General features: G+C 54.0%; 5 protein-coding genes across 5 annotated transcripts; 3 read left to right on the forward strand and 2 right to left on the reverse strand.

Moving 5' to 3' along the window:
* Nucleotides 1–215: 215 nt before the first annotated feature.
* HER10_EVM0005660 (PROCN domain-containing protein) lies at nucleotides 216–8056 on the reverse strand. The gene is made up of 2 exons (XM_035475266.1): nucleotides 3166–8056; nucleotides 216–3114 (listed from the first exon to the last, which is right to left on the reverse strand). The coding sequence occupies exons 1-2, from the start codon at nucleotides 7793–7795 to the stop codon at nucleotides 632–634; spliced, it is 7113 nt and encodes a 2370-aa protein (XP_035336055.1). The 5' UTR covers nucleotides 7796–8056; the 3' UTR covers nucleotides 216–631.
* Nucleotides 8057–8382: 326 nt separating this feature from the next.
* On the forward strand, nucleotides 8383–11415 carry HER10_EVM0005289 (eukaryotic translation initiation factor 3 subunit 8). The gene is made up of 2 exons (XM_035474911.1): nucleotides 8383–8993; nucleotides 9060–11415. The coding sequence occupies exons 1-2, from the start codon at nucleotides 8645–8647 to the stop codon at nucleotides 11312–11314; spliced, it is 2604 nt and encodes an 867-aa protein (XP_035336016.1). The 5' UTR covers nucleotides 8383–8644; the 3' UTR covers nucleotides 11315–11415.
* Nucleotides 11416–13197: 1782 nt separating this feature from the next.
* HER10_EVM0008563 (uncharacterized protein) lies at nucleotides 13198–13552 on the forward strand (the record flags this gene model as incomplete). Its single annotated transcript, XM_035478080.1, has 2 exons — nucleotides 13198–13473; nucleotides 13532–13552. 2 exons carry the CDS (start codon nucleotides 13198–13200, stop codon nucleotides 13550–13552), a joined length of 297 nt encoding a protein of 98 aa, XP_035336311.1.
* Nucleotides 13553–15166: 1614 nt separating this feature from the next.
* Nucleotides 15167–17020, forward strand: HER10_EVM0005032 (peroxin 11C). The gene has a single exon (XM_035474658.1). It carries the CDS (start codon nucleotides 15773–15775, stop codon nucleotides 16772–16774), a length of 1002 nt encoding a protein of 333 aa, XP_035335995.1. The 5' UTR covers nucleotides 15167–15772; the 3' UTR covers nucleotides 16775–17020.
* A 15-nt stretch (nucleotides 17021–17035) lies between these two features.
* HER10_EVM0001494 (uncharacterized protein) lies at nucleotides 17036–18115 on the reverse strand. The gene is made up of 2 exons (XM_035471239.1): nucleotides 17739–18115; nucleotides 17036–17556 (listed from the first exon to the last, which is right to left on the reverse strand). The coding sequence occupies exons 1-2, from the start codon at nucleotides 18054–18056 to the stop codon at nucleotides 17113–17115; spliced, it is 762 nt and encodes a 253-aa protein (XP_035335654.1). The 5' UTR covers nucleotides 18057–18115; the 3' UTR covers nucleotides 17036–17112.
* Between the last annotated feature and the right edge of the window lie 121 nt (nucleotides 18116–18236).

Genomic DNA, 18236 nt, shown 5'->3' on the forward strand with positions numbered 1-18236 from the left:
CTTTTTTTTTCTTGACTCTTTTGAAAAATAATACTCGGACAAAAAAAGTACAGTTTGGTTTCAAAATAAAAAAGAGCCTGGGCTGTCAAAACCTGTCAAACGCCGCTTATTTGCCTTTAATCGCACACATGTTCGTTCCTCCCCCCTTCCCCCCCTGCCCGCGATTTCATCCTCTCCTCCCACGGCTCGCTCACCCTCCCCCCCTGGCGTGATGCTCGCGTTTCCCGAAACTGCCCTTCTCCCTGCTTCGTCTCTCTCACTTCTTCTCTCGTTCTGGAGAATCCACCATCGTAAAACATTCTGCCCGGGAATCGTGGTGCTCCTGACCTTAACGTTCCTTCTCGCCATCCAGGGAAAGACATGTCCCGGATACAATGCATTAAGTTTCCCATTCATCAGCCACCCCTCCCCATATCTAGCCTATTTTTGTGTGTTTCTTTTGAGCGTGTGTGTATGTGTATACGCGTGCGTGTAATGTCCGTTTTGGGTAGATGAAGGAACTCTCTCGGTAAGGCAAAACTCCTCAGCCTCAGCCTCGAAATGCCCATCTTCCCTTGAAACGCACGACACCGGCCGCGTGGACGAAATCTTGTTCTCCACCACCACCACCACCGCCGCCTTAAGCACTTCCTTAAGCGAAGTTGTCGGTCCTGTCGACCCAGATATCCTCGAGCTCCGCAAAGCTGTGGAAGTGCACGGGACGGTGCTGGTCGCTGTAGAACGGCAGCGGCGTATCGAGCTTGACGTGCACGGGCTTCTTCTCCATGCCCGCAAAGGCCGAGCCCATGAAGCTGTAGTTCCACATGCCGTTCTCGGGCACGAGGAAGAAGCCGCGGAAACGCGGGCTCAGCAGGAGCTTGCGCTTTTCGCCCATGGTCGTCGTGAAGCCTTGGGGCTGGTCGCTCTGCGTGTCCCTGTTCTCGGCACCCCACTTGTAGCCTGTGGGGGTGAGGCCCCAGGCCGAGAGGGAGACGGAACCGGGGGTGAAGGCCACGTTTACGGTGACGGTATCGTGCTTGTCCCAGGCGGAGCTGTGGGCGTCGAGGAGGCGAGCGTGTTCGGTGACGTCGGCGGCGGACATGTAGGGGAGTTCTGCACCCGAGGCGGTGTGGATTACGCCGAGGGGTTCCATACCCTCGAGGAATTCGTGCTGGGGCAGCTGTTGGGGGAGCTGGACGTTGCGCAGACCACCGATCTGAGGGATCATGACGATGCACTTGATTTCCTTGACCTGGTCGTTGTCAGGGGCGGAAGATCCGTAGAGATAGCCGGCGACCTGGACACGGAGGTCGGCGATGGTGATGAAGCGTTTGAGGATATTGTTAGGCATCACGTATGTGATCTCCTCGAGGTCGTTGTCGACAGATGAGACGTAGATGTTGTTTGCCTTTGTGCGCAGGTTGGACGTGGCGATGGCGCGAGTGCGCCACTCCGTCTTGGAGGCGAATGTCTGCTGCTCGAATTGAGACGTTGTTGTGACGATGATTTCCTCGCCGTGGACGTTTTGTGTCTTTGTCGTCACAGCCGTCAGCTGCTGCTGCTCCTGCTGTTGCTTCTCGATCTCGGCGGCCTGCTGGCGTTGCATGGAGGGCGCGGAGATCTCCATACCCAGAATGATGTCACGGACTTCGCTGCTAGTAAGACTCGAGACGTTGACGTTGTTCTTCTTTCCATAGTCGTTCAGGATAAGATCGCGCAGCTGCGTCTCGACCTTGATCCAGTCCTCGTCGGAGAGCGTCGGCCAGATGTGGTGGTCCTGTGTGATGACCGTCTTGTCCGGACGTAGGATGAGCTTGGTCTTGTCCGGGTTGACGTGGAGGGCACGCAGAATCAGGATCAGACGGGAGAAGGCGGTGTATGACGAGATACTCTTCAGCCACTCGTCGTAGAGGTTGAAGAGTACCATCTGCGGCTCGGTAGCGCGAAGAATCATATCTCCCAGCTTCTCGACCTTCATGGCTGCCTGGAACGGAAGTTGCAGCTCAGAGGCTCTAATGGCGATATTGGGGAAGTCGAGCAAATGGACTTCCAAGGGATCCAACAGACCCTTGCGGGTGACGATGAGCTGCTTCGGCTGCTCTTCCACGGGGAGAGAACGGATGAGCGCCGCTACTTCTTCGGCTGTCTTCCACTTTGCCAACTGTCCAAGACGCTTCTGACCAGCCCAAACGCTCGTGTGAATAATCTTCAGGAACAGCTGACCGGTTCTGGGGTTGAAGATGAAGATGGCACCGTTGATGGGCTTGGTAGTCAAGTTACCCTCAAAGGTCTTGTGAATTGTTACACGGTAGACGTTGGTATCGTCAATAAAGAGCTGCGTCTGGTTGCTGAAGAGCTCAGAGTAGTTCTGAGAGTTGAGGAACTCCTGGTTGCTCTCAGAGGCGTAAAGCTGCAGACCCTTGCGGATACGCTCTCTCAGGACGTAGAGAGCGGGGTTGGCCTTCATAATCTTGGCCATGGCCTGCTGGATGAGGACCTTCAGACCAGGGAAGTACATGCCGTAAGCAGAGTACAGGTTGTAAGCTAGATCAATACCAATCATGAGACCGGTTGCTGAAGGATAGATACTGGCACTGTCCGTGGTGTAATCAAGGTACTTGGCACGAGTGTATCTCTCAATGTCGTGAGAATCGTAGTCACCATATCTGAGCTGGACATCGATCCAGAACTTGTTCGTTGTGGTGGGCTCGATAACATCCTTGGTGTCAAACAAGGGTGAAGGTCGAGTGACGTTCCACTTGTGACTAGCGAAGAGAAGAATATCGGCACAAGAACTGTTCATCTTGTAGGACTTTCTGGGATGAATCGTCTCCTTCTGCACCGTCTCGATTCCGAGGGACTCTAGCTCCTGGTCAAAGACCTGGCACAAATCCATGACGACCGACTCGTGGATCTTCTGCCACAAATGGGCTCGGAAAATCTGGATGAGCGAAATCTTGAGAGTAGGGATCTTGCCGTGTAAGAAAATACCAGTCAGATCAAGCTGGACTTGGAAACCGACGTAGACGTTGGCTCTGTTGATCGTAGGTGACCACCAAAGGGTGAAGCGTCTGTTGGGAATTTGGTTCAGACCGGACCGTTGAGCGTTTGTCAACTTCTTGAACTTCATGGATTCTGTTTCAAAGTTAGTAAAAATATTTGATTACGAATAACACTTGAACTTACCCTCGAAACCGCTTGCTCTTTCCCAGAACAAGCCTTCCCATGATGGGAAACCCGTTGCTTTGAACAGCGTGTGCTCGAGGATGGTCTCGACACCACCAAGAGCTTGGATAACATCGGTACGGTAAGCGTTGAGGTTCCACAATTTTCCGTCGTGCCTCTGGCTAGTCCACCAGAAAGGGTTGTTCTTCATGAGCTGATAGATCTTGAACTCTGCGCGAGCGCGGAATCCCTTGTCGAAACTCAAGGTGCTTCTGTCCTTCTGGAAGAGAGTGTTGATACGCGGCAAGCCACGATCCCAACTATCCTCCAAGTCCTCGAGAGTCAGACGGCGGTTCTGCTGGTTCGCTTCCAATCTCTTCTGTGAGTATTCCGTCCAGACTCGCTGCGAGTCAATGAACTCGGCCTCCCATGGAATAATGTATCGGAAGATATTGGGGATGAGCGTCTCCTCGTCATGCGTCATTCCGGCGCGGTAGTGCGTGACGCCAGTGTCAGTCTGCTTTGACCAACGCTTGTCACTGGCAGGGATCAAGATGTGCGATCCAGAAATCATGCCCAGACCTCCCAGCTCCTTGGGCGTGTAGAACACTGCCGGAGGGAAACGAGAGGGCATCTTGGAGTTCAGTCCGATCTTGACTCTTGTCTGAATCTTGGTCTCACACTTGACAATAGTGTCAAGCAAGCTGACAGTAGACACTGCTGCCTCACGATAGTACGTAAACAGCGCGATCAAAGCAGTGTTCCACTTGTTGGCAATCTTGGTGAAGGTTGTCGAACCCGATGACATGAGAATTTGACGAATTCGGTTGTTAAACTTTTGAATGTCTTCTTCCGTGACTTGAAGGAAGGCGTGCGCCGTTCTCTCCTTGCTCGTGTTGTCAACCAAGGACCAGACACTGTCCTTGACTGAGAAATCGTCATTCTGGTTTCTGCACTTGGGCAGAATGCGAACCTCGAAACCGCACATCGAGAACAACAAGTTCGGGTTGTCACGACTGTAGACGCTGGCGAAGCTGTCATCCCATTCGATTGTCGTAACAGAACGAGGCAGACGGTTCTTCAGATCCCAGAAGACGGCTCTGCCCAGGTTGACATCGTGTCTCATGAGGCGCATACGCGAGTCACGAGGCCAGCACTTCTTACTCTTGTATCCAATGACGTTCTCAAAGTTGGGATCAGGCTGCTCAGTGAGGAAACGTTGAATGAGATCTCGGGACTCATCAGCTGTGAACCGCAAGAAGACCCAGATCTTGTCAATGTAACGGGTGTAGAGGCGGATGGGGTGTCTTGTCTCAGTCTCTCTGTCGCGGAACTGAAGGAAGTCGTTGGGGCTCTGGGGAGGACCCGCAATCTCACTGGCACGCTGAGGGCCCAGGAGAAGAAGGTCGAGCACAAGACCGTAGTACTGGAAAACAAATGCAGAGAACTGCAGTCCACGGATCATACCGTAGCTGTTGACATGGTTCATGTCCTTGTACGTCAACTGGACGTTGTTCTTTGCAGTGATGTAATCCGCAAGGTTGTGATCCATGATCAGTCGGAGCAGAGAGTTGAGCAAAGTCAGCTCGATCTTCTCGTAGACCTTGGACAGCTCCGTCTCGATCATGACGTTGCACTCTCCATTCTCAGTCTCCCACACCTTGTCGAGGTTGTTGATACCTTGAGCCCACTTGTAGGTCAGGAGCGGTGGTACTTCGGAGTCTGAAGGCTTGATCCACGCGGGGAACAGGTGGCGCTGATCGGCCTGGTACCAGAGGTACTGGTCGAGATAAGCATCGCTGATCTTCTCAATGGGTTCAATGTCATAGACAGGGTTGATGGTGCTATAGTTGTCGTTCATATCGATGCCGACTTCCTTGAAGGCGCGCTGGGTAAGGAGGAAACGCTTGATACGCTCTAGAGTGGTGCCAGGACTATCATATGCCTGCTCAATCAAAGCCAACTCCTCGCGCTGACTCTGGTTGAGACGGCCCTTGACAGAGTAAGCTTCTCGCAGGCGCTCCAGTGCCAGAATGAGAATCTTTGTGTCGTGTTTGTAGGACACACTGGGGAAAGGGATGGGAGAGAACTTGCGAGACTCCAACCAGTGAACAGTGGTGGTGTAAATCGCAACAGCCTCCTCGGAAGAGACGTAGGGACCGTCCTTCATGTGGTTGTGCTGTCTCTCTTGCTCGGCCTTGAGCCACAGTCGGGTGAGACGTCCGACGTTCTTCTTGGCCACCGTCTTGTCAACCGTTGCGCCGCGGCGGATACGTTCTCGGTTGTAGTGAGCGACAGAAATCCACCAGTCGGCCTTCGCCTTTACGTAACGCAGGATGATGTTCTCGATGGGTGCCGGCAGACCGGGCACCTTCCAGGGGATGTTACTCTTCCAGCATCTCCATGCCTCAGACAAATGCTGAAGAACGGTGTTGACCTTGTTTTGCTTGATACCCTCAGGCATCATGTCCATCAGATCAGCCATCACGGACGCACGTAGCTCAAGATCAAAGTGAGACTCCACACGCTGCTTGGTGACTGTCTTGGCAACACCCTTGCTGTGGCGACCCTCGAACTGACGGGACAACAGGTTTCCGAGCCACCTCTCGAGGAGGGGAATAATACCACGCATGAAAAACAGCCAAACTCTCCAAGCGGGGGCCCAGAAACCGCAACCAGGACCCTTGCCAACGGGAGCGGAGTTGAAGCGGTAGTAAATCAAGTGCTTCAAGTCCTTGCAAGAACGAATTTGGTGCATCAACTTGTACTTGTAGCGGTACATACCGGTAAGCTGGCCGACGTGGTTGAAAGCGTATAGAATGCCATCGGCGAGTTGGAAGGCGTCGATGTTGCCAAGGCGGTACTGCACCTGGGCGTCTACAATAAGCTTGGTCAAGCGCAGAATCTCACGCATGAGATGGAATGCGTTTCCGAAACGGGACTTCTTTCGCTCCTTGGTAGTCAAGGTCTTGACGGGCTTCAGATTAAAGTTGTAATCGAGGTGAAGATAAGTCAGGTTCTTGCGGTGAATAAGGAGATTGAGCATGTTGAAACCCTGTCTGCAGACTTGAAGACCAGCTTCAACCCAGTCAATCTCAGTCTGCTGGAAGAATTTTGTCTGCTTCAGGTTGCGCATCAGGTTTTGATTTTGCTGTGCCTTGGGCTTCTTCTTGTGTAGTTCATTCAAGACGAAGTTCTTGAGCAGCTTCTGGTAAGAGACGCGGACCTTGACAGGTGGCTTGTCGGAAGGAGGGTGCTCCAAGTACCATTGCTTGATAAGAGGGACATCCTGAGCACGCACCATGCGACCTGACCGGCGATCGAAGGGGAAAGGAGCCCACCACAGCTCAATTGCCGACGCTGTGTCCTCGTTGGTCAGTTCCTCCTCTCCGAGGAAAGGCTCGAACTCGGCAGGGAGTTCGAATGCGTCATCCTCGGGCTCCTCATTGTTGCCGGGACCAAAGATCTCATCCTCGTGACTGATAGTGAGGTTCTTCGGTGCTACCGCACGGGAAGAGATGGGGTGGATTCTGCGGTCAAAGTGGAAAGCGGGAAGATCGGGATTCTCTGATCGCTCAAAGACCACCTGGGGGTGAGAGTGCCATGCTAGATGCACACTTCTTGGAAGGGAGTTGTACAAATAGGGGTAAGCCACCCGGAATTCTGTGCGAATAGCGTTTCTGAAGATGATGCGGTCGATGGCGTTGAACTCTCCGAAATCCTCATCGTTGGGATCGATATCCTTGTATAAAGGCTCGAACCGTGGCCCACCGGGCAGGGCAACATTGAGGGCCTTTCCAGTGAGGAAGCTCCTCAAATCGAAGAGGTGGAAGTAGTTCTTATCTACCACGTCAGAGATGAGAGGTCGACTCAATCTGAAAAGCGTTGCCATCTGTTGTAAGTTGAGGTTCCACGACCGGTAGCTGTCTCCGTTGACATGAGGAGTATCGAGTAGTGGCCTGTGGTCGTAGAACCACTCGAACACAGCGGCATCCTCCTCTTCGTTCAGCTCCATCTGAATAGGCTCCAGGGGCTCAACGTCCTCAATGTTCTCGGACCAAGACAGAGGTGGCTCTTCGTCGTCGAAAGGGGGGAATCGCATGCGCTTGAAGAGACGTCTGTCGGCCTTTTCCTTCCTCATAAACGTCCACATCATGGCCCACTGCGCAAAGAAGACAGGTTCAATGACTCTTGGGATCTCATTGACCAACGTCAAGCAGCCGTTGACATGGTACAGGACCTTGACTTTCCTGTCAGACTCCCATGGCATTGGCATATTTTCGAGAAGCTTCATGACAGCATGGGGCATGAACTTCAATGCACCAAGGTAACTACGCTTATCGCTGGTGTACTTCTTTTGCGACACATCACCAATGTCCTTGACAATTTTGCGCAGATGCTCAGGGGGCATATCTGCCTTCTGTGTCTCCACGAAGCCACCCTTGCGCTTCTCGCCGAATCGGTTGCGCTGATTTCGAAGCCATTCCTTCTTCTTTTGGGCGAACTTGGCGATCTGGGGATCGGTCGGAGGGCGATAGCCAGGCGGCGGGGGAGCTGGTGCCGCTGGTGGTGGAGGGAGGGAGGATGATGGAGGAGGTGGTGGCGGTGGAGGAGGACCCCATCCGGGGGGTGGTGGTGGTGGAAAGGACATCTCGACTCGATGGTTGACTCGTCTCGCGTGGGTGCGTTGAAGGAGGTCGTCAAAGTCGAGGAGTCGCAGTCGCGACTTTCAAGACGCGAAAGTCGTAAAGGAAGACGCAGCGCAATTCGACTCGATGCTCAGTATCGGTCTTGAGCTACGCTGGGATGATGAAAACTCGGTCGGTGGTCTCGCGGGAACTCGCGGCGATGAGACCAAGGGCGCAATGTTGTTGGTATTAGGCGTTGGGTGATGCGTTCATCGACCTTGACCTCGCCGCGCCATCGAAATTTTTGGGTAATGCAGCTCAGTCCCAGGACGAGGAGGCCAATTGATTCTGCGCTAGCCTGTTTCGGAGAGGATGTATCACGTGAGAACGTGAGCTCGAGTTTCCTGCGGCGCCACAGATAGTCCGGCGGGCGAGATCCACTTCTCGTGGGTGTGGCTGGTGCGTTTAGAGCCTCAGAGGTGAGTCGAACACCAGGCAGGCAGGCGGGCAGGCAAGGAAGGCACTCCCTGGTGAACCAGAGGAAGTGCCTGAAACTTTTCTTAGCGTGGCTTTTCTCGCTGCCACCCGTCAACTCCACAGAGCCCAGCCAAAAATTTCCACAAGTGCGGCAACACAACACCCCGCTGCCACCTGGACCACGGTTTGCCAGCTGTTGTTCGCTAAACCCTCCTCCCCCACCAAAAATTCCCGTCAAATTCTTGCACAACCCGAATTTGAGGAGCCCCTCTCGACAGGTTGACCGAAGACCCCCCGTGACAAGTCCCGACGACAACACAACTTCCGTCGATCCCGCGCTTCTCAGTCGCATCAGCCAAAACCGTCGCCTGCACGAACCGAAAGCGATCGCCAATATGTCTCGATTTTTCCGCGGCGGAGACGACAGCTCCACCGACTCGTCTTCCGACGAGGAGGAGCTTTACTCCGAGGAGGAGGAAGAGGAGGAGCAGCAAGACCAGGAGGACTCTGATGAGGAGGAGGAGGAGGATGACTCCGACTCTGATTCCGACGACAGTGATGGTGGAAAGAAGGCCGGTGCCTCGCGTTTCCTTCGCGATGCTTCCTCAGAGAGCGAAGACAGCGAAGACGAGGAGCGGGTAAAGGTCAAGAGTGCCAAGGACAAGCGTATCGAGGAGCTCGAGGCGACCATCAAGCTTATCGAGAACGGCCAAAAGATTGGTGACTGGGCTTCCATTTCCACAGGTAAGATACGACGGAATACATCGACCACGAGATGCTCTAGACACGGGCGCTAACGTCCACGCGCAGAATTCGACAAGCTCAACCGCCAGGTCACAAAACTTCAAGAGGGTGGCAAGACCCCCAAGGTCTACATCAAGGCCGTTGCCGAGCTCGAGGAGTACATGAACGAGGCTATTGCGAAGCAGAAGGTCACTCCCGCCAAGAAGGGAATGAACGCCACCTCTGCTCGTGGATTGAACGCCGTCAAGCAGAAGATCAAGAAGATCGTCAAGGACTACCAGTCCCAGGTCGATGCCTACAAGGCCGACAAGGATGCCTTCATGGAGTCCGAGGAGGAAGAGGAGAAGCCCGCGCCCAAGGCCAAGAAGACTGCCCGTTTCGTCGACACCACCGAGGAGGCTGCAGTGGGCGATGACGACGAGGGTTTTGCTACCGTCGGAAAGGGTGGTCGTACTCTGCAGTTCACCCCTGAGAGCATCTTCAAGCACCTGAGAGCCATCATGGAGACTCGCGGTAAGAAGAACACCGACAAGCAGGAGCAGATCAAGATCATGGAGAAGCTCAACGAGATCTCCAACACACCCTACCAGAAGATCCGCGTCCTCCTCACCCTGGTCTCTACCCGCTTCGATCTCGGTTCCGGCGGTGCCTCCTACATGCCTGTTGACCACTGGAAGGCTGCCGAGAAGGAGCTGAACTCTCTTCTTGAGGTCCTCGAGCAGAACAAGGACTACATTGTTGTTGAGAACGCCGAGGAGTGGGATGATGACGAGAAGCCCCCCACGTTGGAGAAGGGCCAGAAGTACATCAAGGTTCCTGGAAGCATTGTCTCCTACGTTGAGCGCCTCGACGACGAGCTCACCCGTTCCCTCCAAAATATCGATCCCCACACCTCCGAGTACATCGACCGCCTTACCGATGAGGGCGCCCTCTACAACACCATCTTCCGCGGCATGCTCTACTACGAGTACCTCCGCAAGGATGCCGAGCTCGAGATTCCCCAAGAGAGCATCAACCGTGTTGTCACTCGCCGCCTCGAGCACGTCTACTTCAAGCCCGCACAGGTTGTCAAGATTCTCGAGGACAACTGCTGGAAGAACGTCCCCTCAACCGTCGAGTCCGTCATCACCCCCCGCGACCAGGCTCAGGATGCCAACAACCTCGTCAACGTCCTTTGCAACTACCTCTTCACCAACGCCGAGGGCATTCTCCGCGCTCGTGCTATGCTGTGCCAAGTTTACTTCCTTGCCCTGCACGACGAGTACTACAAGGCTCGTGACATGATGCTCATGTCTCACTTGCAAGAGAACATCCCCAACTTTGACGTCCTCTCTCAAATCCTCTACAACCGCACCCTTGTCCAGGTCGGTCTCTGTGCTTTCCGCCAGGGTCTCGTCTACGACGCCCAGAACACACTGCAGGAGATCTGCGGCAGTGGTCGCCAGAAAGAGCTGCTTGCTCAGGGTGTCATGATCCAGAGATACAGCCAGGTTTCACCCGAGCAGGAGAAGCTCGAGAAGCAGCGCCAGCTGCCCTTCCACATGCACATTAACCTCGAGCTCCTCGAGTGCGTGTACCTTACCTGCAGCATGCTCCTGGAGATCCCCCTCCTGGCGCAGACTGGCTCCTCCCCCGACGTCAAGAAGCGTGTTATTAGCAAGACTTACCGCCGCATGCTCGAGTACCACGAGCGCCAGATCTTCACCGGCCCTCCCGAGAACACAAGAGACCACGTCATGCAGGCCTCCAAGGCCTTGGCCGCTGGCGAATGGAAGAAGTCCACGACCTTTATCCACAGCATCAAGATCTGGGACCTGATGCCCAACACCGAGGACATCAAGACCATGCTCTCCAAGCAGATCCAGGAGGAGGGTCTGCGGACATACCTCTTCACCTACGCTCCCTTCTACGACACCCTGGCCGTGGAGACTCTGAGCAACATGTTCGAGCTGGACGCCAGCAAGGTCCTCGCGATCGTCAGCAAGATGATCAGCCACGAGGAGCTCGCAGCCTCCCTCGATCAGGTCACATCGACCGTCATCTTCCGCAAGGGTGTCGAGCTCAGCCGTCTGCAGAGCCTCGCCCTCACCCTCTCAGACAAGGCCAGCGCGCTCATCGAGACCAACGAGCGGACACTGGAGCAGCGCACCCAGGGCTCTGCCAACGCGTTCGAGAGACAGGGCGGCCGCGGCGGCCGTGGCGGACGCGGTGGCGCGAGAGGCGGCAACAGAGGAGGCGCGAGGACGGGCGGCAACCCCCAACGGCAGGCCGGTGGCACTCAGTTCACGGGCGGCGCGTTGGGTGCTGCGGTCCGGGGTTGAGAGTGAGAGTGGAAGAAGAAGAATCGAAACGGGGGTGGGTTCCTGGGGTTTTCACGCTTGTATCTTGCATTAGGGTTGGGTTGCTTAATCCAAAATACCGGCCGCGCGGGGTTCCAGAAAGAAAAGAGAGCCTTGGCTGGTTAGGTGTTTGTAGCTTCAGGGAATAGAAGCTGATAGAGTTACGTCACGTCCAACGATGCAGAGTGTGTATGAATGTCACGATTTAGCCGTTACCACGATTGACGGCCTTTCCTGGGTGTATTCCCAAAATGTTGCCATCGTATATTAAAAAGACACTGAGTTTAAGACTTTTTTCCGCGAGCAACAGCGTAATTGTAATTCGTGCGGGCGTCCCAAAATTGTTATAGTCTCTTCTCCTCGTGAACTTGGAGATGTGCGCATGCTGGATTCCCGCGAAGAATTGGGTTTCGGAGAAATCTCCAACGGAACCCAATCCCACGCTCTCCTGAGCCTCAGCCAAATCTGACAACACCATATTCCAGAACCCCACGAAATCTGCCTCCTAAGCCGCCAGATGGGAGGCAATCGACGACTTTCGTCCTCGGAACAGACGACAACCCTTCTTAGACCTCTTTCCGAACCTCAGAGTCAACAACGGGTCTCAGGATCCATCAAATAACCCGCCTTGCTAGCTCAATCGGTAGAGCGTGAGACTCTTAATCTCAAGGTTGCGGGTTCGACCCCCGCGTGAGGCTCAAATCCTCACCGCGATTGGCAAAGCCATTCTTCGGGTTAATCTTTTGTGCTTTCTTTTTCCTGCAGATTGTTGAAGATGCGTCTACTTTTGTGTTTTAGCATTTACACGTAGTGCAATTTTTGGCGGCTTAGATGCTCTTCGGCTCGGCGTGGAGGCAGGTAGGCAGAGGTAGCCAGTCGTTTTGACTTATTGGCCTTGCTGGGGGGATCAAAATTGTAGCGCAAAAATTTAGAGTTTGAAGTGTTTCCGTCGCCGCTTGCCGAACGTGGCCTCTTCAATTTCCGTACATATCGACTATATTTCTCGACGTCATAGGTGCCATGAGGCAGTCTCACTTTCTTTTCGGCCACGAGGTTTGTCCTTGTGTGGTATGATATAGATTGTGACGATGACTAGTCACGGACGCGTTCATCCGTATTTATAAAGTTACTTCCGTCTTTTAACTACTGCCTTCACAATCCCAACTTGAGTCCTCGCCAAGTCGACTGAATACCATCATCGTGCCTCTCGTATTCTTGCTGTATGAAGTATGGGTCAGGCTAATCTACCCGTACACCAAGATCCATAAGAGAACGAGGTTGACGAGAAAGTTGAGTCAATCACGGAGAAGAGAGAGAAGAATAAAGACTTATCCAGTAGATAGTTCGATAAGATAACGATTACATTGTGCACAGAGTTTCGCATAGCTAGTGTACGCTTTTCGGGAGCTGTAGTGAACTTCATTGAAGTATCAGATTAATGACTGTATCCCCAGATGCAGTTCTGATTCTCATTACAGTGGGGGTCTTGGCCAAAGTATATACGGAGTAATTCGAGGTCCCGGCACTGCCGGTCAGGGGATCGGCTCCCGTATCAGTAATTCACGGGCCTCAAGAGCTGACTTAGTATGCTTCACCTCAGTGGAAACCTTCCACAGCACCGCACGCTCCGCGTCTAATAAATCCGAATTTATATAAGGTTCATCATGACTCGCAGTTGGCGCCGACTTACAATTGCAATTTCGGCGGCTCTATCTGCAACAATAGACAACCGCAAGATGCCATAGACTATTTAAAGGACTGACTATATCTCGTCGTCTCTATAGAGGAACTCCATTCACACAACCGCAGTCGACACATCGCTTCTACCAGATCGCCTCTAATCGAACCGCGATACATCCTCCGCAATGTTCTCCCACACTCTCGTTTTCTTGGCCGCTACCTTGGCTTCTCTGGCCCAGGGCTTGCCCACCGAGCAGCTCGACGCCCGGCAGAACACTGTATGTTCGATAAACGAGAAGACTTGGACGGCTACCATGACGGGGACGTGCTCCATTGACGGAGGCCCTGCCATGACGTGTGACCAGAGAACCGACCTCAAGACGCTCGTCGTAAAGAAGAACACGATGTTGAGCGCCGCAGGCCTGGGTAACAACAAATTCGAATGCAAGGGATACCAGTCGGTAAGTACAAGATGTCGTCGCCCTTGTTGTACGTCCGTCGGCTTACATAGGTACCCAGTGGCAATGCTGCTCTTCTTAGAGTATGGCACTCAGCGTGGACGGAGACATTGTAGTAAAGTTTGGGGTGTTAGCCACTGGTTCCTGTAGATCAAAAGGGAAAAAAACGATTTTTGAAGGACTCGACTTTAGTAGATTCGGATGGAGGTTTAGAGTAATACAACCAATTCAAGAGAACTATTCAGTCTCGGCCTACATTATTAGTCCTCTTGTTTCTTAGAGTCTTGAAGAAATTCATCACCTAAGAAAAACAACACACCGCAGTCTACAACATCCCTAAGCACCAGCTCTACATTCCCCCTTAGACGATAATGGAGGTGAACAAGCCTAGCCTGGTTACTAGCGTCGAATAGGTCCTCACTTGCGGGTCTCTGTTGTTCGAGAGTTATTGCAAGAGCAAGTTCGGGTTCAGATACAACCCTCACATCAGGGAAGCATATAAGAAAAAATGCGGCAGCTTGAGGTGAAATTTCGAGAAGCTTTTGCAGACATATTTCATTCTTCTAGATATTCACCATGTACTTTCTGAGCTTGCTTTTGTTGGTATCAGACGCGATTAAAATATTGAGAGATTTGGAACCATTTCTTTCTTGCCGCTTGGAGGGAGCGCAGCGAGTTCTCATTACTTTACATTTACAAAGGCACCCACGCAGTTGATATGTTATCGAGCTTCAGCCCCAGACATCCGAAAACAGCTTGCATAATGGCTCCTACAGGCTCTTGGGGAGAATGTAACCTAACTGTTACGCCAACTGCAGTTGATCCCTGTAGGCGCGTATGCCAAAGTCGAAGGTAACGAACGCGAACACTGTCCTCTTGAGGGAAAAGCTCCTTGTTAATGATCATAGATAAATCATGAACGATACCGATAAGCCATTCCAAGATTAGAAGGCCCGTGCTCGAGAGAAAGATCTCACTTGCCAATGGAAGCGGAGACCAGTTTTGCGAACGTCTGTAGAAAATGTGGACAATTTGTGTCTCAATCCACTCGGCGTCCTTTTTGTGGTAAGACGAGCCTGAGCAACTCATCGGGATTAAGTGTTGGATGATCGGACTTTATCGCCAATATTGAGGGCTTTGGGTGTTCGGACAAGCCCCGTTGGAGAATGGGCTCATGAAGTACCAAGAGTCATGACAGACTCCACTGACAGTGAGTGAGGCATACCTATGGACTCATGGAGTATCCGTAGATGACGAAGATTGCTCGACATGGAATGGTGTGTCACGGTGTGTGCGCGCTTTAAAAATTTGATCTGATAACGGCCAAAATCCGGGGCAGCGTGGGCACGTTCCTTTGATTCCTTGGATTCCCTCTGTTTTGACTGCCACCTGCTTTTCATTCCGAGCTAGAGTTCCGAGCCCTCTCCACCAAAACCCGCCGCGCTTGCCGAATCAAATTCAACCGAGGTCATTGTGGCATCCACTCCAATGCCGAACAACCTGAACCTTCCAAAGGTCTGCAGCAGCTCCATGGCGCTGTGGGAGCATCGGCCCGCCGCCGGCAGCAACGCCATCCATCATTTGCGTCGCACAAACAGGAGCCGAAGGAGCTTTACCTGCTCTAACGAGTCCCTTAGGCGATGACCTAGCTACATGACTGTAAACCCTGTGACCATCCCATGGCATCCATCGGCGTGTGCCGTTCGGTAAAAACCAGCACTGCAACGGAGCATCCACCTCGGCGCATGAACATGGCTAATTGGGACAACGGCTTTGGGTTCTTCTTGCAGCTGCCAGCTGGACTTTATTTCAGCGTTCCCTGCCCGTCTGTCTGCTACTTTTTCCTCTTTCCTGAACCTCTTCTGAACTAGAGAGAGCGATTTTTTGGGGGTGACTTTGTCTTAGTCGGGGTTTTCTTACAACACCACAGCTCCTCCCACTTTCTAGAGGGTCCCCTTTCCTGCCTGTCCTTCGGTTCTTCACAAGCTTGGCCATTGACGTAACGTCGAACAGAAGAGAAACCCACATACAAGCTTTCCCAACCCGCTTCCTCTCTTTCTCTGTCACCTCTCGCCCTCCGATCTTCGGGATAAAGCTTTACCACCGACACCGAGCTCGAAAACAGGACCCTACCAAGGAGCTTGTCTCGCACAAACCCTTGGTCGTCGTGAGACTTTTTTCGGTTTCTTTTACCGTCCTCTTTACTTTTTCCTTGGACGGAAAGAAACCACCAACAGATCGGGTTTCTCGAGACAACCAAAAAGCCCACCCAAAAAAAAAGACGGCCAACACCTCGCCCATCATGTCCACAGAAACAGCCGACCAGGCGCCCGCCGTCTCCGACCTCCCCTCCGGCGACCCCATCCCCGCCGCGCCCGCGCCGCCGACCGCCGCATCACCAGCCTCGGTAACTCCAAAAGGCACGACGAAGAAGCCCACCCTCGCCCAGATCCTCGCCGCGACGCCCTCCAACGTCGACGCCTTCGTCGCCCACCTGAACCGCTGCTTCGCCACCCCGTCCGGCATCGACGCCGTCCTCTGCTGCCTCTGCTACACCTCCCGCTTCTCCGCCTCCGTCATCGACTCCCTCAGCGTCTCCGCCCTCCGCCACTCGGCCCGCAAGCTCGTCGCCCTCGCCTTCTCCCTCCCGCCCGACACGACTATCCTCTTGAGCAAAGCGCCGCCCGCGGCCGCGGCCGCGAGCCGCGGCATGCGCGTCGCGGGACACCTGCGGGCGCTGGCGTCGCTTCTGAGCGAGGCGCGCACGATTACGAGGTTGTGGTCGCTGCTGCCCCTGTACCTCTGGCTCCGCCGCCTCATGACGACGCCGGCCATCACGGAGGAGGAGAAGGAAAAGGGCACAAAGGACGCGTCGGAGGCGGCGCTGGATCGGGCCCTCTCGTGGCTGCAGGTCGTGGCGTGTCTGATCCTGCAGTCGCTCGAGAGCTCGTCGTACCTCGCGTCCAAGGGGGTGCTGCCGATGACGCCCAAGCAGCAGGGGACGGCGGCGCGGTGGAGCGTGCGGTTCTGGAGCGTGTTCGTGGGCAGCGAGCTCGGCCGGCTGGCGATTGAGAAGCTGCGGCGACGGGCGGCGATCCGGCGCGGGGAGCTGGAGGTCGGGAGCGAGGAGTACAGGGAGTGGGCGGACGTCTGGGGCAGGACGCTGGCGAGGCAGGCTTCGTGGTTCCCGCTGACGGTGCACTGGAGTATGGATAAGGGGTTTGTGCCGGAGATGGGGATCGGTTTGTTGGGGAGTATCCCTGGTGTTGTGCAGATGCGGCAGTTGTGGAAGGAGACTGCTTGAGAGGACGAGGCAGTATGGGGTGGACGTGGAGAACTCGAAGAAGATAGGGGATGAGGAAGAGGTGCATTTGAGACGGATAGACGCACCATGCCGACACTATCGAGGCAGCTTTCTGGCGAAAGCTTTGTGGTATCAGACTCTGTTGTGACGCGGGCGATCTGCTCGCTGGTGTTGGGTACGGATTTTCCATTTCATGTTTATGATATAATAGATGTCAATATATTTCTCAAAATATCAGAATCCCAAGCACAAAACGCTATGCCCATCTCCGCCTCTTTTCCCAGTCTAAACGCCAACCGCCCCCAAGATCAGAACATGCCCAAGTTTACACGACGACTTCACATGGGCATCCTCCTCACCTCCTCCATCGTCCAATACTTTCTCATATTCTCCGCCCCCAACGTCTCCACCTCCTGATCGAGGTGCGTCCAGAGCACCTCCCCCCAGCTATCCATCTTCTCCTTGAGGACGCCCAGCTCGAGCTCCGTCTCGCGGTCGCGGCAGGCGCGCAGGTAGGCCTCGAACTTGTCCATGCCGTCGTGGATCTGCTTGTGCTGGCGAAGGAGCTCCGCACCACCGCCGCGGCCGCCGGTGCGGAACTCGGGCATGCGGCGGGCGAGCATGGGGAAGACGTGGGCTTCTTCGATGCCGTGGTGGGCCGTGAGGTGGCGGGTGAATTGCAGGCCGGTGTCGAGGAATTGCTTGAGGGACATGTTTTGGGGGCGGCGGCCTGTTGAGGCTGCTGTGTGGAGCAGGGTCCATTGGTGGCGGAAGTGGTTGTGCTGGGTTTGAGGTTAGCTTTTTTTCTTTTCTATTTTGAGCAGTGTGGGTAGGTAGTGTGTTGTCTTGTCTCATTTGTTTAAGTTGCATGGGAGGAATGAGGGTATTCAGAGATGTGTGAGATTTGAAGGGATGAGGGTGCGTGATGTGATGAGATTAGGTTGGTGTGAGTTGAGTTTCTTACAAAGTAGTTCATCTTTTCTGCCATTTGGTTGTAGACTTTGAACTCGGCCGGGGTCAGAGGTGGTAACTCAGGCTTCGCTGGAGTAGCGTCCTCCGTTGACGGTGCTGCCGCCGGCGGCGTTGCTTGTGGTTGTTCAGTCGCGCTGGCAGACATAGTGTTGAAGGTTCGGATATTCCGAAGTTCAGAAATTGGGTATCGAGTTTTGGCGAATGCGCTGCGCCCCAGGAAGGGATGTCGATGGGGTCTGCAGATGAGATGAACTGCGCGGGTGCGGCTACTTTGCGACAAGATTCTGCTAATAGAAACTACCACTTTCATGGTATTTGGAGAAAGTGCGATGCAAAAGAAGTTTCTTTCTCTGACTTATTTCATGGAGGGGGAGGGGGGATGATCTTTGGAGGTTTTATCCTGGGATCATGCGCGCGCGGGAGACCACGCCGCCGCCGCCCCTCCATCCGAGCGATATGCTAAGGCTTGTAGGAATTGCCCGCGGCGGGT

The sequence above is a fragment of the Colletotrichum scovillei genome (assembly GCF_011075155.1).
Source record: "Colletotrichum scovillei strain TJNH1 chromosome Unknown Contig00003, whole genome shotgun sequence".
NCBI lineage: Eukaryota > Fungi > Ascomycota > Sordariomycetes > Glomerellales > Glomerellaceae > Colletotrichum > Colletotrichum scovillei.